The sequence below is a fragment of the Mus caroli genome, chromosome 8 (assembly GCF_900094665.2).
Source record: "Mus caroli chromosome 8, CAROLI_EIJ_v1.1, whole genome shotgun sequence".
In the NCBI taxonomy this organism is placed as follows: Eukaryota; Metazoa; Chordata; class Mammalia; order Rodentia; family Muridae; genus Mus; species Mus caroli.
Window position 1 is genome coordinate 118,534,394 of NC_034577.1, and position 20,015 is coordinate 118,554,408.

Genomic DNA, 20,015 nt, shown 5'->3' on the forward strand with positions numbered 1-20,015 from the left:
GATCTACAAAGTGGATTCCAGACAGCTAGGACTATATAGGAAAACACTATCTCCAAACACCAAAAAAAAAAAAAAAAAAAAAAAAAAAGGAAAGGAATAAAAGAAAGAATATAGTTATAATTTCTATTTTATATTTTTCTGTTCATGTATCTTCACCAATTCATTTAAAGGATGTTAACTACCAGATCCTACATTTCTGATATTTTACAGCTATCTTAATGTCCGACTTACATCATGTCCACTCAGTGATGCTTTCAGCTGCATTTAATAGAAATCCAACTCCATGACTTGAGTTGTGAGATGCAGTGTTTTATACAGCCAGGCAACTGTAAGCTTATTAGCCCATATCCCATGGGTATCAGCAGACACCAGTTCTTTCCTCCCTGTCCGCTCCTCTGTTCACAGGGCAGCTTCACAATTTCCTTTTTGTACCCAGGAGAAGGGAAGGATTCCGGGTGACAGGGTCGTGCCTGGTGCATTGACCTTGGACTCCCGTGTCTACAGGGGTATGGCCTCCGTAGGTTGCTTTACACTTAATGAATCGACCCCTTGGAGCTTGGTCATTTCTGGGCACAATCAGAGTTTACAGGGAAGCAGAAAGGGAGAAATGAATTTGGAGTAAGCAAGCAGCAAGAGCTCATTACAGCAAGCAGCAGCAGCAACACTGGTTATCAATGAAAGAAAACAATGGCTGTTAACGGCAGGATGGGAGTCAGCCTGTGAGAGTCTGTGGTAACCAAAGAGCAATGTTTCATTCACCCACTTTGAGTTCCCTCTCTCAAGCTGAGGCCATTTTCTCCATAACCATTAATGCGAGAAAGTGCCCAGACTTTTCTAGACTTCACAGTGACCCAGTCCTAACATGGTACCTTTCAGAATCGAGAAGCTCAGTTTGTCACGTGGTCTAGAATTTTAATTGAGTCACATTTGCATCTGTTGAAAACATAGTGATTAGGTACGTCTTAATTGCAGAATGACTGGCACATCAAAGGGAAGAAGCGGCTGCTCAATCTTACCTTTAAAAGAGGAAAGAGCAAGTGCCATCTTCACAGCAATCACTCAGGAAGGGGCTGAGAGTTCTGTGCCAGGGGCAGGTTACCCCAGTAAAAACGACAGGGGCTTCTGTGTGTTCAGAAGGAGGGAGTTAGCATCTTCTCTTACACAGGTTGTCTGTAAAGATGAGCAGGATTAAAGTGGAAAACAGTAATGTTTATGCTGCATTTAGAATAGTACATTATCTAAATATAAACTCATGATTAGTTCTGTGCTGGAGTTTATAGTAGGAACAGAACAGAAAAGTCACTTGCTGCTGACAAGACACATTGCTAGTGTTTTCTTAGTAAAGTTACTGTTCACACGAGTGTTTTGCATATTCCTAGGCTAAGGTTGTAAACTATTTCGTAATTGTTACAATAGAGCTATTCCTAAATATACAGATAGGTTTTAATCTTATCATCTACTATACCAGTGTCCTTAAATCATATACATGTTTTTTCACGAATTAAACACATGTAACCAATTCATTTGAACTTTTTTTTTTAAAGTGTTTACACAGAGGAGAAGGGTATAGCAGGGAAATTCTTTTTGTTCTGAGTCGAAGTATATATAATGTGACTCCGTAAAAGAACATCTTATGTTTGTACATATGAAATTCCATATTGCTAAATATTTTTAATTAGTTGGCATTCAAAGGCATTGGTTAGATCAGCATGCCCCCAGCAGCTTTTCTGTGATGAGGTATTACCTAAATCTGAATGTTTAGTGCAAGAATAAAGAATCCTCTGATGTCTCAGTGCCATTTAAACAGTGCTCTTGCTGGGGGCAGGAAAGTGAGATAGGAGTTTTCATCTCATAAAATGAGATTACAAAAGCAAAGTTAATAAATCATTTAATACTTACTCTGTTTCGTCCAATTTAGGGAATAAGTTGCATTACATACATGAGAAAATTATTCTGAATATGGGAAGAATTGGCACAAACACTGCTTCAGCATATAGCGAGTTGTGAAGGCACCATGTTTATTCTGTTACGGAGCCAAGAGAAGACATATGCCCCCTGAAGTCCTGCCAAAACTATTAGGCAGAGAACCGACCGTATTGCTGCTCCTGCTCCATTCATGATTTATGATAATGGTTGCTGTGGAACACTAAATCATTTACATTTATTGAGTTCTCTTTTGTTTCAGACACGGTAGAGGGTCGTAAAATGTATTAGATGATACATTTTTATCAAATGGTGATACATTTTAACAAATGTTCAAATGGTGGTGATGCTAGCTAGACTATACCTGAAGCCAGTTAGAGCTAGTTCGCGTACAGTGTGCATGTAAGCCATAGCTTGATTATGGCTGGTGCTATGAGGCTGTGTTAGAGGAGAGCAGGCATCTCCTGGAGGCAGAGGAATCCTGCTCACATGCTGGATCCATGCGTGGTTGGGAAGTCAGTGCCTTTGTTTCCATAGGAATCGCTTTGTAGCTGCTGTCTGCCAGCCATCTTCACTTCAGGAGTGATGCAGATGGGAGACAGACATGTATGGGTATTACTTGAGAAGTGTGAGGAGACAAAAGATTGTGTGCATTGGATGGAAGGTTTAATAACAGCTTGTCCCCAAGCAGGACTCATAGAATACCCACCAGCTTCCAATCAGCACATTACAGTATTCCAGAATACATAGGTTTTAGAACTTCTGAGAACTTTTTCCTGGTAATTTGATCAGTTATCACAAATTTGGGACTACACCCATTTCCCAAAGGATTGAAGCAATGGCCTATAAGTGGGCAGAACATAGCCATGTTTGGAGGTGTGAGGCAGGATCCTGAATTCTGCTAAAGGTGTAATTGCAGTCTCTTATAGCTTACATGCAGTGACATTTATAGCAAGCCCAAGGGCCACTGGCCAGGATCATCATTTCTTGTTGTGCCCACATCAGAAAAATCACAGCCCTAGTTCAAGCATTGTGTATAAGGCTACAGTTTCTGTGTCTACCTGAAAATGTGGACTAGCCTCTTCTAACAAACCCCCTCAGTTAATATCTGTGTGTTCACAGAGAGGAAAAGAAACACAATTTCTGAGATCTCTTTTTGTTTTGTCTGCCTCATTTTGAGACAGGGTTTAATGTTGCCAAGTCTAGCCTCAGTTACTATGTAGCTGAGTATGAGCTTGAACTCCACCTCCTGAGTGCTGGAATTACATGGGTTCTATATGTAACCACCCCGGGCCTATGTGATATGGGGCATAGAACCCAGTGTCCTTGTGAGTGCCAGGCAAGCACTTCATCAACTGAGTTATATCCCAAGCTCTAAGGAAAGTGTTTCCTAGGCTACCGTTTCTTCTGGAGGAAGATGATGGATTAAAGCCAGATAACACCAATGTCAGGAAAGGTTAAAGACGTTTGTAAAGTCATTTTATATGGGTTTGCAGTCCACTGTGATCTGACCTACCTTCCCAAGTGAGGTACCTCAACCTCTACCTCTGCAGCTATGGAGTACTATGCAGTAGTACTGAGCAGCTGGCCAAGTTGCTAAAGCGCTTGCCACAGAAGCATGGTTCTCACTGTAGCTATTACATGTGGTGTTAGCCTCGCATAGTAATAACAAAAGGAGAACCTGAAGAAACCTGTTGTCTTCAGAAACTAAAAAAGCCAATTCTCCTGCGCTCAGACACCACATGTGAGTGCATCAGAAAGCTTGGTGCTAGAAGTTCATGCTGACATGGTGGTTGCTAGTGAGTCGTGGTGTTCAGCAGATTAAGGGTCTCTGCAGGATCTTTAACCAAGGGGAAAGAGGCACAGAGGAGGTACAGTTTGCTTAGCTGGTTTTCACTTTGCAAATGTAGAGCACAGGATACTGCTGAGTCTGTGTGGTCTGAAGTTTTCCTAGCTCTCCTTCTCAGGGCAGACTCTGAGCGATGAAAGCATCACCATGTTTGCACACCCAGCCAGAGAACTTTTCCTCTCCCATCTCCATGCTGGACTTGCCTGTGTACCCAGCTCACCATACCAAGATGAGCATGTCCCTTCTGATTCCACACACAGTCCCAGTCAATGGAAGGTCCCCTTCGCTGTAGAATCTGTGGGAAAGTGAGGCCATGTGCGGCTTAGTGCTCTCACTTTGTTACCAAGGCTCACCGTCTTCCTTATCTCCATTTCTCCCTTCTTTCAAGTGGAAGAAGACACAGAGGAAAGCTCAAGGTCAGGGAGGGAGTCCGTGTCCACGTCCAGCGATCAGCCTTCCTATTCTCTGGAGAGACAAATGAATGGAGACCCAGAGAAAAGGGACAAGACAGAGAGGAAAAAGGACAAAGCTGGAAAGGATAAGAAGAAAGACCGAGAGAAGGAGAAGGATAAACTGAAAGCCAAAAAGGGGATGCTGAAAGGCTTGGGGGACATGTTCAGGTAAGTATTCAGATACAAAGCAGGGGCAGTCCTGAACAGAGTCTCCAGTTTCCCAGCAGTGGGATGTATGAAATGCCTTCTCAACACAATGTACAAATATCACAGGGTGCAGCAACAGTGGCCCAGTGCTGAAACTCCATCTTTGGTGTATAGGTCCACCTAGGTGGCACGTGACTGTTGGTGACTGGGGTTAGCAATAAGCATATCTTTGAGGCGAGTCCTAGATTTTTGTCTCCTTCCTGCTCTTAGCTGCTGCATTTTTACTTCCTTGGGGATTTCAGTGTGGTTATTTTTGAGCTGTTTTAGCAGCCTTCATTGTGGTATCTTGCCAAACACACAACAGTGGTGAGGAACCATGGACTGTATCTTCCTCCCACTGCCTGCAAAAGGCCCACGGAGAAACAGGCCTATTAAAATGATGTTTGTTCTTTCTTGTGTGGGAACAATGGTTCATTATTTAAGTCTAACACAGAGCTCAAGTTAGTTGTAGCATTTAAAGGCTCATTAATAACAAGTCTAATGAAAAAAAAATGTTACAGATAGAGCTTCAATTAAGCTATGTTGATTAATTTAATACTTATTACTTCAGTCTGTACAGATTTCATTAGATGTAGTTTCTGGCTGTTTCTTGACAGTTGGTTTTGTCCCTAAATTATACTCCAGGATTACTTAGCATATCATTTCTTACAAATAGCTGCCATACAATAAAAAGACCAGACTCTTGGGAAATTGCACCAAAAAATCCCTGTCAATGTTCATCTTAGCTGATTTTTTTTTTTACAAGATTTAGATATCTAATATTAAATACAGAGATGATGAATGTCCCACAAAGTAAGCCCTAAACACAATAAGGATATGTTTAAAGTTGAAAACATACTACACACACAACCTCTGATTTTTGTTTTTTGTTTTTTGTTTTTTGTTTTTTTTTTTTTCCAAAATAGAGTTGTCCTGCATCATGAGTCCCTTCCCTTCCATTTGCTTTCAGTTTTAAAATGTGAATTTGAGTTTTTGTTTTCCTAGAATTTCTTGAGTTGCAGTCCTCAGGGTGACCTCAACCTGAAGGCTGCAGGGTATATTCTACAGTCTTCACAGCAGTGTGTCCTGTGGGTGTCTGTCTGATGGGTCAAGGCTGGGGAAGTATGAAAATAGAGACTCACATTGACCTGTTCTGGCCTGTTGGCAGCTCAGCTTTAATATATAGGAAATATGAATTTGCCTTCCACCCCCGCCAGAACCTTGGCGCCCTCACAGCTTTTCATGCAAGTTTTTCCTGTTAATATGCTGCTCTTTCTGACTGTGTTTTTCTCCCTGATGATCTTTCTTCATTATATTGCATATTGCATGCCCATACATATTTATAGGATGGAATCGTTGTAACTGCTACTGGATTCCAACTCCTGTGATTCCTCAGGAAGCAGGGGGTTCGTTCCACTTTTGCCAAGTGGCAGCTCATGAGCTGGCACCCACACAATACACAGTAATGAGGCTGCCACCTATCAGTTACATCTTGAGAATCTGCACTGCCGTCTTTCTGGGTTAGACAAGAAAAGATGGAGGACACCGGCCCCAGGCCTGTGACGCACTTCTGCCTACATCTCTCCTCTGAAGGTCTTACTAATGACAGTATATTCATGTTCTTTCATCACCAGAACTCACATGATAGGTTCAGGGCTCTGTCCTTTATGGGAAATAACAGATGAAGTTCCAGCTTCAAAGGACTACCTTAATTATGTGTGTTCTTTGTCTGCAGCTTACAGCTCCAGCAGTAAGGCTTCGTCTACTAAGGGTTAGTGGAGGGGATATTAGCCCTGAGGAGAGAGGGAGTCTCTTCTGAGCACCATGGCAAACTCTGTAAAGTGTCTCATTCTGAACCCATAGATTTGCTTGAGGTGAGAGCCAGAATTGAGACAAAGAAGTTGGCCCATTTGGAAATTCAAAAGCCTGCAAAATTATAAAAATCAAAATATGCATGGTGGCACTAAAGGTTTTTATTTTGTTTTGTACAGTTGAGTTCACATTCTCCCAGTGTCTAAGAATGGCTAGGAAGACAATCCCAGGCACTTAAACTTTCATGGGCACCTGGAATCAGGTGAAGTTAGCTCACATTGCTCATCTTTTGGGGGACTGAGCAAAACAGTTGTTAAGAATAAACGTTATTAACAAAAACCAATTTTATTTTTACAGTCAAAAGTAACAAAGGCTCACAGTTCATCACTCTCTAGTTATCTTATTGTATATGATCTCTGCTTCTGAGATGACTAACAGTGGGCATGTCTGCATACTGTGTGCCTCAGATTATATTGTACTGCCCTGCCTGGCTTGTGGACAGTCATATCTCACCCCTCTAAATCAACAATCATAGGAGTATACACTAGGGAGGCCAAGGAATCTCTCAAGGCAGGGTTGGTCTCACTATATGTGGCAGAGTACAAATGTGTTTCTGGGTAGGATTGCAGCATCTTTTCTGCCTGGGATGTGGATGAGGTCTGTCTATACTGCTGTTCCAGCCCTTTCCTGTTGAAGCCTGCCTTACACTGTTCCTTACAAATGAGTTAAGCATAGTTTTTAAACATGAAACAGGGTGTGTAGATATGTGTGTGTGTGTGTGTGTGTGTGAGAGAGAGAGAGAGAGAGAGAGAGAGAGAGAGAGAGAGAGCACTCTTATTTTTCCTTCCCACTGTTATTAGAATTTGTGGAGCTTCATTAGGATTTTCAAACATTTTATTGATTTTCTTTTAAAAAGATTGATTTCATGTGTTATGTTTTGCATACATCTGTTGTATGTGCACCATGGAGGTCAGAAGAGGGTTCCTGGATCCCTATCTGGAGATGGGAAAGTTTTAAGCCCTCATGTGGTACTGAGAATATAACTCCAGGTCCCCTGCAATGCAGCACATGGTGCTAACCACTGAGACATCTGTCCAACTCTCAAGTTTTCAAGCCTGTTCAATGGCCTTCTGTACCTGATGGAGTGAGGATTTGAAGTGAGAGCCAGCTTTGAGACAAAGAAGTTGGCCCATTTTGGAAATCCAAAAGCCTAAAAAACGATGAAAAAATCAAATTATACATGGTGGCACTAAAGGTTTTTATTTTGTTCTGGTACAATCAAGTTCACATTCTCCCAGTGTTTAATTAAGAACGGCTTGTTCTTTGGTATTCCCTTGCCCCCTGGACTCCTTAAACTCCATATTGAATGTAGTACATTCTTGAAATGAGTTTCTTCCTTTCTCTGTGTGCTTTGAGTAAGCTTAACATGCAATACCCTTAGCTATAGGCGGCCCTTCTAAAAAAACAGGTCAGCAGGTAAGTATCTGAAGTTTGGAGAGATTCAAATAGGGCAGCCTGTGTGGGAGTCACAGTGCAGCTGTGTGTCTCTGTGTATTGCTCTTTCTTGCTGTCTTGTGGTTCAGATAACGAAAGGAATAGACAAAGAAGACAGGGATGTTAGAGGTCATGAGGGAGGCTAGGTTCACATGGAGGTCAGAGGTCAATCTCAAGTGTCAGTGGCCAACTTTCTTGCTTGAGGCAGGGTCTCCTGTCACGGACCACTGCATATGCCCACCCATCTGGCATGTGAGCTTCTGGGGACTCTCCTGTCTCTGCCTTTCATCTTGCCATATGTGTACGAGGATTGTGGATGCTACCTCTGGCTTTCCATGGAGTCTGGGGATCTGAACTCTGGTCCTTGTATTCATATAGCAAATACTGCAGACTCTGAGTCATATCCCCAGCCCTGGAGTCTAATTCACTTGATGCAGCCACATAGAAGTTCTTTGTTCTGTTTAATTAATGAAATGGTAAGGTTCCCTTCACACTGAGGAGGCTCATAGCTCTTTTCTGCACACCACCACCACGTACATTCTTCCTACCCTTTGAGCTAACTAAGAGGTTTTGTAAGAAGACTTAATTTATTTTATGTGTATGGGTGTTTTCCCTGCATGCACAAATATGTCCACCACATGCATCCCTAATGTAAATGACCCCTTGGCACTGGAGTTACAGACAGTTTAGAGCTGTGATGTGGGTACTGGGAATTGAACATGGCTCCTCTAGAGGAGCAGCCAGTGCTCTTTAAGTACTGAGCCATCTCTCAAGTCCCAGTTTTGATTAAATATAATATGGGTCAAACATAGGGACTGTGAGCCAGGCACATGCCTTTATTCTCAGCCCTTGAGAGGCAAAGGCAGACAGATTTCTGTGAGTACTAGGCTAGTCTCATCTGCATATTGAGTTCCAGGACAGCCAGGGTTATGTAGAGAGACCTGTCTCAAAAACAGCAAACAAACAGACAAACAAACAAACAGAAAACCCACACATACACTGCACATCCTGAACATATAGTTTCCTATTTCTTACATTGAAGGATCACAAATATGCTTTAATTGTTGGCAAACAGCTCCAAGGACAACTGTTTGAGTCATATGAATCCCTCTTCAGTTTGTCAGTTTGGGAGTGTGTCAGTTATGAACGCTAGCTGCCTTGTGCTAGGTGTAAGTGACTAATTTAAATCGGTAAAGACTCCATTACCAAATGCAAAGTGCCTTGTGTTTGTGTGGATGTCTTATACATGTGGCATCTTCTTAGGCTTAAAAGGGCTCTGCTGCCATCCGTCATTCAGATAGATTCCTATGTAAGAGACTGACGATGGAAAGGGGGCGGGGGGTGCCTGAGTACAGAGTGCCAAACCCAGGGAAAGTTTAAGATTCTCAGAGTATGGAGTATGGAACATTTCTGAGAACTCTGCTACTTCCTGTGGCTTCACTGTAGACAGAACAAGGAGGGAGGTCAAATGTCAAATGAGTTATGTGCAGCTTTAGGGGCAGCAGCAGCCTTTTGAACAGTGTTTCAACCTTGGTCTCAATCTTGTCAATGTTATTACCAACAAGACGGTAAAACCCTGCCTTACAGATAATAATTTAAAAGGACATGCTGCCCTTTTTTCTTTTTTTTTAATCAGTTTGATATTGCTTCATTTGACTGTTGAGAATCATAGCTCTCCTCAGCTGAGGATTCTTAGAAATGACCTGACTATGCTTGTTTTGTGTTCTTTTTTTGTTTGTTTTGTATGGGCATGTAGGTAGGTTCTGGTGGGTGTATGCATGTATGGTGTTTGTGTGTGTGTGTGTGTGTGTGTGTGTGTGTGTGTGTGAAGTTGGGAGGGGAGAGTTTCCCTGTGTGTTTGCATACAGAATCAAAAGACCAGCACGGAGTGTCTTCTTCAAGTGCTTCTCTACATCAGTCTCAATATCCATATTGAGACAGGGTCTTTCACTGGGACCAGGAGCTTGCTGTTTCAGCCAGACTGGCTGGCCATTGAAACCCTAAGATCCTCACTTCTCTCCTTCCTTGCACTGGGATTACTGGCTTGTATAGCTGAGCCCAGCCTTTTACACGAGTGCTGAGCTTGCATGGAAGGAATTCTACCCACGGTGTGCCATGTCCCTGGACCCTTTTTTTGTACTGTAAGACAGGATCTCTCCCAGGTTGCCCTTGAACTTGCAACTCTCCTCTGCCTCCTGCTTCTGCTTTTCCAATGCTGGGATGGTAGGTGTGGAGCACAGTGCCCAGCTGAGATTTATAAGCTATAACCATGGGAAAGGAAGAACAACAAAAGTAACACTTCAGTCTTTCTTTAGAATGTATTTATTTTGTATGTGCACATGTGTGTGGGCATGCATGCAATGGCTTAAATATGCAAGTGAGGAAAACTTGTGAGAATCAGTTCTCTCCGTGTGAGTCCTGGGGTGTCATTTAGGTCACTAGGATTGGTAGCAGGCACCTTTACTCACTGGGTCATCTCACTACTGCTACAATCTTACTAAAATTGTATCCTGCTATTCTAGTTAAAAACAGTCACTCAGAACTGGTGACACATCTTGATTTGGGTCTGGGAAAGGACATGGGTAACCAGGTTTGGGTGACATCAGATGCAATGCTAGAGCTTGCTCTTTAGAAAACCATCACTTCTGTTCACAAGGTCAGATCTCAAACCTCACTGGAATGGTGTGGATGACCCATCTTGGGCTTGTCAGTGAAGGGTGAGTGCATGTGGCGGCTCTCTCCCTGTGCTTACTAACCTTGTCTGTACGTGTTTCTCATCCAGCCTGGCCAAACTGAAGCCGGAGAAGAGATGAACAGCATACCAGACTCAAACTGTCTTGAGCAGCACAAATTGCACAATTGTTTTTAAAAACCTGGTGGCTGGGCTATGACTCAGTCTAGAGTGCCTGCCTTGTGTGCACAAAGCTGTGGGCTCAATCACCAGCACCCTATAGACCAGGTGTGGTGACACACGCCTGTAATCCCAGCATTTGGGATGTGGAGGCAGGAGGATCAGAAGTTCAAGGCCATCCTCCACTACATAGTGAGTTCGAGGCCAGCCTGGGATACATGAAACATGTCTCAAAGAAAGGTTTTTAAAAATCCAAACAATAAATTTACTTTTAATGAATTCTTAGTGGCTGTTGATGAGTTTTGTTTATGCCATCAGTTTGGATGACTTAGGGATTTCTAATACAGTCGATTTGGAACTTTCCATATTGATTTCACGCTTCGGGGTTTGAATTGTTTCAGAAGACAGGGATACGGGTTTTCTTTTCCCCCTCTCTCAGGTTTTTTTGTTTTGTTTTGTGCTTCTTATTTATTAAATTTTTTTCTTACTGGATGAGCATAGCCATGAGCAGATAACAATTCGATGTTTGAATCACTGCGTCCAAGATGAAATGCAGCAGTAAAGATTCCAGTTTTGTCTCCCACATACCTTGGCAACAAGAGAGAACCTCAGACTGGGTTAGGGATCAGGACTGAATTGAGGAATGTGAAGGACAGTCATCGCCCCACCTGGGATGAAACGCAAGATGCAAAGATCAGAAACCAAATGGTTGGGTCTGAAGGGACCTCTGGGCAAGTGTCAGTCCCTCAGTGGGTTTCAGGTTCCAGACTGAAAAAGCAGTCAAGAAGAGTTTCTGAGGTGCTCCTAGAGCTTCGATGCGGACCCACCTGTCCATAGGATTGCAGAGAATAGGGGGTGGAGAAGGGCATACTCAGAGGAGTGTGTCTTAGTCAGGGTTTGTATTCCTGCACAAGTAGGGGAGGAAAGGGTTTATTCAGCTTATACTTCCACACTGCTGCTCATCACCAAAGGAAGTCAGGGTAGGAACTCACACAGGGCAGGAACTTGGAGGCAGGAGCTGATGCAGAGGCTATGGAGGAATGCTGCTTACTGGCTTGCTTCCCGTGACTTGCTCAGCTTGCCTTCTTATAGAACCCAGGACCACCAGCCCAGGAATGGCACCACCCACAATGAGTAGCCCCCCACCCCCTCTTTGATCACCATTTGAGAAAATGCCTTACATCTGGATCTCATGGAGGCCTTTCCTCCAGGGAGGCTCCTTTCTCTGTGATAACTCCAGCTTGTGTCAAGTTGACACACAAAACCAGCCAGTACAGAGTGTTTGTAGGAAGAGACGCATGGCCCAGTGTTCTGTGTCCATGTGGTGAAGCACAACTGTCCTCTGCTTAGGGGGAAGCTGGCTGCCCTGTAAGAAGCTGTAACTCTCCATCTCTCCATCATTCATGCTCCTGGAAGTCTCAGATACACTTGCTTCTGTCTACTGAGATGTTAGAGCTGTATGTCCTGATAAGACATGGGCATGAAGATGGAAATCCTTCAGAAAAATCTTACCTGGAGTCAGTCTGGATGGGAAAGGCCCTGATTCCTCAATGCTTCTATGGGGATGTACCTCCCCCAACTCACCCTGGAAGACCCTCACCTGACCTTAAAGAGGCAGCTAGTGCAGGTCTTTTGCATTTGAAAAACTAGTAATGCCTGGAGTTTTAGGGCACAGGTCTAATTGCCAGGTATATTAAAGGGGCCAGTTTCACACTGATGAAATTAGATGGTGGCTTGTGTATTCTTCTTGAGATTTAAGGACTAAATTTTAATTAAGTTAAAACACTAACATACAGAGCTAGGGTGTGGCTAAGTTGATAGATTGTCTACCCGGTATGCACAAGACCCTGGGTGTGATCCATAGCACTTCATACACTGTGTATGGTGGTGTGTGTTTGTAATTCCAGGATTCAGGAGTTATGGGCAGGAAGAGCAGGTCAACCTTGCCTACGTAGTAGTGAGCTCAAAACTAGCCCGAGATACATGAGAGCCTGTCTCAAACAGATAAAATAAAAACAAAACAGAAAATGCATTTACAGAACTGCCCCTGTAAACAAAACACAGTGACACATTAACATGGAAAGAAAGAACGAGAATAGAAACAGTTTTCATTCTTGTTGTTTTTATTGCTCATTTGTTTTTATTGTCCCTGTGACAGAGAATAACCTTCTTTCATAATTGCCCAAACCTGATAGGTTTTCTCAAACTAAGTTCTGAATCTGTAAATCCCAAGGGCAATGTAGTATGTATGTGCTGCTTTTAATTCAAACCAGAGTAGGGTTTTCTCTTTCGTAACCCTGGAAACTCAGTATCAGATTGACCTGTTAGCAATGGTGACTGATCTGTATTTTCCAAGTGTCCTTCTCATTAGAACATTGAAATGGAGTCCTCTAACACCCATGGGGCAGATGGCTCCACAGCTGCCTGCATGTAGAGGTGAGGTGATCCGGAGCTGGCAGCCGCTGTCCTATGTAGACCTACAGTGTGGGGTGAATATAAATGTCCATGTGAGGAGGATGACACCTGCTTTGTCCTCTCTATAAAGCAAACCAGTTTTTAAAAGGATTTTTTTTTTGACAGTTCCGAGCTGCTAAGTCAATTTCTATCCTAGACTCTGTAGAAAATGGAATCTTTTCCCTGCAATTGACGTGAAAATTGAAGGCTAGTGACTATTCACTTTCTAATAATGCAGGGTAAATAAATGCTATCGCACCGCTGAAAGATGTACTGGAGACGGGCTCTGCAGCTTCCCCATCAGTGTGGCGCTTTTATCTGTGCCATTGGAGGCTCTGTATCTTTTACATTTAATGTGATAGATCAAGCAGACCTTATTCCAAAATGTGTTTTTATCTATCAAGCCACAGATTAATATATAAAGTAATTGTTTAGTCTTCTCGAGGGACTTTTAAGGAAGTGTCTGGAAGCCCCGATGTCCTACATAACTGGGTAGCTTATGGCTTTCTTCTGGTGTATGTTTAATAATTGCTTATTGAGAAACAGAAGGTTGAGTTTCCCCTCGTAGTTGAACAGCTGTGAGACCTGCTCTTGGCCTTCACACTTGAGTTTTCTGGTGTTGTGGGGTCCTGCACATGCTTTCAGTGGTGTGGAGGGTTTTGGAGTCACTCAGGCCCTTGATGGCCTCCTCCAGGCCCTGGCACTGTTTCCTTCTTCACCCTGCATCTTCCCTGGCTGATTACTCACACTGTCCTGCAGCCTACGACCATCCTCCACCATGGAGAAGAATCCCTCAGTTCTACCTCCCCTCCAACTCCTTCTTTTTCCTTCTCTTCACAGCAAACTCTTTGCTGTCTCCATTTTCATACACGCCCCTGCCAGTCTTATGTAGATCAGGCTAGACTCTTAACTTCCTTCCTGTGTAGTCAACAAGAGTGACCTTGAATATCTGATCTTCCTGCAGCACCTCCTGAGTGCTGGGATGACGGGTGTGTACCACTACACCCCATTTATGTGTGCTGGGAGCGGAGCCAGAGCCTTGTGCATATCAGGCATCCTTCTGAATGAACCATATTTTGAACCATTCCCCTTTTCCCTTGAACCCTTCACTAAGTCTCCCTCTGATCCTGCTCTGTAAAGCTCTCCAGCAGTCTCCATTCTGATGCTCTCACTTTTCCAAGCCTATGCTGGGCCCATGGGCTTGCTGTCTGCTCTGCTCGCTTTACTGCCTAATCCTGTGCCTTCTAGTCCTCTAGTGCTGGGGTTCTGCAGGACCTGTCCTCTCTCCCCTTCTCTTACATTTTTAGTTGCGAGCCTCGCCTTTAAGGGCTGAGCCATCTCTCCAGCCCCTTTCTTCCCTTCTCTATTCTGTTTTCTTCCTCATTTTCAGTAGCATAGAGAGTAGATGTTATCTGGAACAGAGCCTTCAGGTCTCAGGCTAAGGAGAGGACTCCCAAGTTTATACCTCTAATTGAGGTACCTGCTTTGAGCTCTGGATGGGCAGTACTCTCTTTGACATTTATGCTTGGGTATGGGCTTGTGGCTGCAAGACTCTGGTCTCTGTTTGCCCCCAGAACTGTATATCTGCCTCTTCCCTTTGCATGGCTCTCTTCTTCTCTTGATTAGCTCCAAAGCGTTGGGTCAACTCTTAATAGCAGTCCTTATATCAAACAGTAGGCTTGTGAATATGTAGAACCTTGTTCCAGCCCCAGTCTATTACCCCTAGGATTCACATCTTGTGTGGGTCCCACTGTGGCCACAGAAGGCAGCTTGTCAATGACTAGAGTCAAAAATGGAGGCTGCAAGAAGGTATCTATGGGGCAACTTTTGGAGTTGTCTGGGGAGTGAAAGTAGAAGGCCTGAGTAGTTTTGATCTTTTGGCCCATGCCTGCAGCATGTACCCTTGCTGGTTTGAACAATGCCCATTTCAGATGGAAGCTAGAAACTGTAGTAAGTCCATCAGCAAACTCCATGGCTTTCCATATCACCCTGTTCCCCACCCCCCACCCCCAGAGCATCACCTGATCTGTGATGCTGATCTTTCCTCTTCTGCATCCCTGAAGGTCATCTATTACTGGCCTCTTCCTCTCTGACATCACCTAGCACCAGAACCTCTTCTATCTTTCTAACCCTCTACCTGAATATCCTTCCCACCTACACACACACACACACACACACACACCCGCACACACACTCACACACACACAGATGGCTTCACTGTTAAATCTGTGGTATTTTTGCTTTACAGGGTGGTGGATCTAAAACTGCAAACAGCACTCAGCTACATTGACACTTCCTGCCACACTTCTTGTTACAGTGTCTCTTTTCTCCTTTCCACTGGCTGTTGTCTATGAGTAACTGCTTCCTTGGGTTAAAGTTGACAGTGGCAGAGAATGTTAGATTCTTCACCTGCTGTAGCCTTGGCAGACTGGTACACAGCACCCAGGAATTCTAACAGAAGTTAACTGAGCATAACTCCTTCCTCGATTTCCAGCTCTGTGCCTACGGTTTCTTCTACAGCCTTTGGGGCAGCTCTACCCAGTTCTCTGGGACTGTTCAGAGTGCCTGGCCATAATATCTCCTCAGAGCAGCCATCAAACATTGGCCCAGAAGCCAGTATAAACATACCCCTGGTTCCTGGATCATTAACTGTAAGTGGAGCTTTACACCCTAAGCCATAAAGGGTAGCCTTCTAAGCAGGACATTACAGAGCCAGGTGCTGGCAGAATTCAGTCACTAGCATCAGAATCACACTAAGCAAGATGGCACTCCCTACTGCATTCCTGAGCTGATCTGTATCACCAGGCACTCCTTAACCTCAGGATGGTGGCCTTGGGAGCACCTTCCTTTGGCTGGCTTTCCAGAATTCCCTTTTTCATGTATCTTGTTCTCTGGCCAGTGTTCCTAGCTACTTCCTAGAAACCTACACCCTTGTCCTTCCTCATACGGGTCAACTTCTTTTAAACCTAGACAGTGGCAGCAAGTATTGAGCAATCCAGACCTGTGTAGTAAGCAGTAGACAGGTAAGCGAGACATTCTTGTCTGAAGGAACCATGCATTTGTGGCAACGCCAGTGCTGCCTTTGGAAGAGGATCCCATTGTTCACATCTGCCTTGCACATGTGTGTCCTGGCACTAAGCAGACATCGTACAGGGTATTTCCACTTTATGTAGCGTGTTGCATGTCTATTACATGTTATGATAGATGTGTTCTTCTGTGTCCAGCCTTGCACAGAAGGTATCCTTAAGCCATGTGCATTCCCACATGTTGGGCTATTCATAGCTCCCCAGGTCTTAGGCTGTATGCTCCAGTGGTGATTGATTGAAGCATGATGTAATGCTACTGTTGCCACATGAGGGTGATGCTAAGATTCAAAGCATCAGATTCAGAAAATGGGGTAGGATCCTTCCCTCAAGGAAACCAAGCACCCTCAAAGGGTGTGAGCAGCCACTGAGGCATATGTCAGCATCAGGTATTTTTCTCCCTGGATGGCAATTCACACATGCAGGCACACATGTGCCTCGACAACAGGGGGTGCTCTGGAGCTGTTACAGTCTCCTGCAGGGCAACCTGTACTGCACATGCTGCCGCTGTGTGAACTCAGCTGGGACCTAACCCACTCCTGCAGCTCAGAATCTTCAGGCACTCCTAAATGAGGTGTGGTTTGACAGGGAGATGACAGCCACACCTCTTTACCCTCTCTTTCCATAATATTTATAATACTTATATTGTAATTAACTGCTCCCCACCCCCAGGCTCTCTTTCTCTCCTCATGTAACTATTTTCTGTCTTTGCAAAAGAAAACTAAGGGGATCCAGGGGTGTGACTCTGTGGGCCCACACTGTATCGATTGAGCATACATGTAGACCTATTACTGGGAGTGGAGGGCGGGGGGGGGGGGGGGGGGGGGGGGGGGGGGGGGGGGGGGGGGGGGGGGGGGGGGGGGGGGGGGGGGGGATGAAGGCAGAAGGATAGGAAGGTCAAAGTCACCCTACACTACAGGAACCCCCCTTATCTCAGGAAGAGAAAGATGACATCATATTCTTGGTTTCCATAGTAACAGATGGGCTGGGCTGAGTGGACTGTGAACACCTGTCCTCCTGTCATTTCTTCTACTCATTGCTCGTTTCTGTTTGGTGACAGCACTGCTCCTGGGCCCTGTTTCTGGCTTTGTAGGGCACATGCAGGCCATGACTTCTTTACAGGAAGAGCTTTCCTTGGGCAGCCTGCTGCAGCTGGCATTTAGCAGCCATTGCGTGCTGAAACTGGTGTACATCTGCTGAGAACATTATTTTCCCTAACCCATTTAATCCTCGCCATAATCCTAGAAGGTGCTATTTTTAGCTGCATTTTATGGGTAGAGAGACTAACAACACCGGGGCTCAATAAGTGACTTAACTTGCCAAATCACTCCGTGAAGTGGGGGTGGTGCACACTGAAATCCAGCATTCTACCTTGGGGCCAAATCCTGGAGCCAGGTGCCAAGCTGGCCAGCCATTTTGTCTCTTTTGGGGACCATGCTGCCTGACCTGTGCATGGGCCACAGCTGCGGTGAAATCCACCCCAATGCTATTGTGTGTGCTGCCAAAGCAAGCGTTCCCATTCTAGCTCTGAGCTACAGGAGTTTGTGCCCTTTGGTCCTGACCAGTTTCGTTTCTGCCTGATTTCCGCACTGTTTTCTCTCTATGCCTCCGAGCTCTTTTGTTATCCCCAAGTTATTCTTTTCTTTCCTCCCCCACCCAGCCCCTTTTTTGGGATAGAACCCAAGGCTTCCTGCTCGCTAGGCAAGCACTCTGCTGTTTGCTTACACTTCCCCAGCCCATCCTCCAAAACTGAGCATAAGGCTCTTGTTACTGAATCAAACGAACCTCCTCTCCTAAGTGACTGTCCTTCATGTGATGACAGAATCCCTTCACCAACACTGATGGTAAGCACAGCCTGCTCATTCTCTTCCTACTGTTCAGGACAGTCCCACAGAGCTCTGGTGCCAGTCACAATGCTACCAGCCATTTACCCCATTCCTTACGTGCACTTTTCTTGCACCTCAGACCGCTCTCCACCTCTTCTGTTCTTCGCTCTCGAAACAAGTATACAGTCATCCTTGCCTGCTGCTCAGAACCTGTCTGCACTCCTTCCCCCAGGGATAATTCTACCTTGGCTGTCTCTGTCTGCCCACCTGATGCTGACTGTGCAGAAGAGCATGTTGCTCCTCTCAGGCTCCGCCCATGACAAGATGCTGTGCTCAGCATGTCTCCTGCTGTGGTTCTCTCTGGAATCTTCAAGCCTCACCTTTAGGGTCCAGGGCTGTGGCTCAGTGCTGGAGCATTTTTTTCTACCATGTATGAGGTCTTGGTTCTGTGTCTAGCCACTGTCTGTTTATTCGGCAACTCTTAGCCATTCCCTATCCTCATAACTGGTGGAAACCACATCTTAAGGTGAACTTTTAAACCTCAAGAATTTCCCTTTTTTTTTTTTTTTAAATTCCGAAGGGGGGCGGGGAGTATTTTTATGCTTAGTTCTGGAATAGCCCTGCGTCTGGCAGGCACATTCTCCACCACTGGACTACATGCTCCAAAGCCTTTTTCCTGTTTTGCAATTACAGATGATGTCATCTTTCTCTTTCGAAGGGTTGATTCTGGCATAGTTACTTATAAGAAAACAGTCATGGGTGCGAGTGGACTGAAATTGTCCTCTTTTTGTTGTTGTTTGTTAGTCTAAGGCAGGGCTTCTATAGCCCAGCTGTCTTGAAACTTACTATGTAACCACTATGTAACCTAGGACTTTGACCTTCAGAGCCTGCTGCTTCCATCTCGGAGTACTAAGAGACAGGCATGTCCCAACCAACACACCAGGTTCTCTTCAGGGCTGACGATCAGCCCCTGGGCTTGGCCCTGCTAGGAAAGCCCCTCCCAGCAGAGACACATCCCCACCTGTTCACCTGTGAAGCGTTCCCTGGGCATCACAGCAGCTCCTGGACATTGATTGGAGTGTGGTGGCAAAGTAGAAGTTGTCATGTCTGCAATCCTGCCACTGAGCCGCCCTGGCTGTAATGAAGGAAGGTTGATCACTCTGGCCAGGCTTGGTTTGGCATGCCCTCCCCAGGGGGTGTGGACTTGCAAATGAGCAGCCAAACCACTGAGCAGCTGCCTGTCAGCACTTACAGTTAAAAATTAACTTTGACTGCTTCTCTGGGCAGTCCCTGCTGAAGCTTACCCACAGTGAAGGAAGTTGGTATGACCCAACTGGGCACTGTCCCCAAGTGTGGCCCAACCCAGTACTGTCCCCAAGTTCTTGTTGCTGAATCTCCTGCCTCATGCAGGAGACAGCCACTGAAGGGAGTGCCTTCTATCCCTCGACACATCTAAGCTCTACTTTTATTCTACCCTGTCAGCTGTACTCTTGTACAGCTTGACTACTTGTACATTAACACAGTCACACGAGTGCGTAAAATCCAACCCTCCGACAAAAAGCCTCCAGGCAGAAAAAGAAACTGTTTCGCCCTCATCTGTCGATAATGGATTCTGATGCAGAGCTGGCGAATGTGGGTCTTTTCCCAAACCTAGGCCTAGCATCCATGATGACTTTAATAACTGTGAGATACGCTTTCATCAGCAGTTAGAGCAGGGCCACCACTGTTTGATGGCTGGTGCTGGCCTCATGATGAGTGGGTTCCACCCCAGTGGACTTCATGAAAGTGTGGTCTGGATTTTGTCCTGGGAACTTCATACTGAAGTGTCTAGCCTAGGCTACTAGCAAGTTTGTCTACCTTCAGAAAATGACTCAGGAACTGAATACAGTGCTTTGCTTTAAGCATCCTCTTTAGTACTGAGTATGCTCAGGTTTGCTGACCATCGTTTATAACCCACACATGATACCCCAAATAAATTTCTCAAAGGCTCCTTTGCGACCCCCCGGTCATGCTAGAGATGCATTAGTAGTGGGAAGTAGAGTGCATGGTGGAATCCGCCCTCAGTGTTTAGCTCTGCATACCAAT

At 44.9% G+C, this 20,015-nt stretch overlaps 1 protein-coding gene and 1 long non-coding RNA gene across 10 annotated transcripts in view; one reads left to right on the forward strand and one right to left on the reverse strand.

Annotated features, from left to right (window-relative positions):
- Pard3 (par-3 family cell polarity regulator) overlaps nucleotides 1–20,015 on the forward strand; it is a 542,245-nt gene that overhangs the window by 355,747 nt on the left and 166,483 nt on the right. For 6 of the 9 annotated variants that reach the window (XM_021170616.2, XM_029480762.1, XM_029480764.1 and 3 more), the window contains one exon: nucleotides 4,161–4,392. In XM_021170616.2, the coding sequence (XP_021026275.1) occupies nucleotides 4,161–4,392 (232 nt within the window). Of the gene's footprint in view, nucleotides 1–4,160; nucleotides 4,393–10,498; nucleotides 10,850–20,015 lie in introns of those variants that run through there. The other 3 variants (XM_021170609.2, XM_021170613.2, XM_021170610.2) reach the window with 2 other exon arrangements.
- LOC110300436 lies at nucleotides 12,673–19,125 on the reverse strand. The gene is made up of 2 exons (XR_002378569.2): nucleotides 18,960–19,125; nucleotides 12,673–13,044 (listed from the first exon to the last, which is right to left on the reverse strand). It is a non-coding gene; the product is annotated as an uncharacterized LOC110300436 (long non-coding RNA).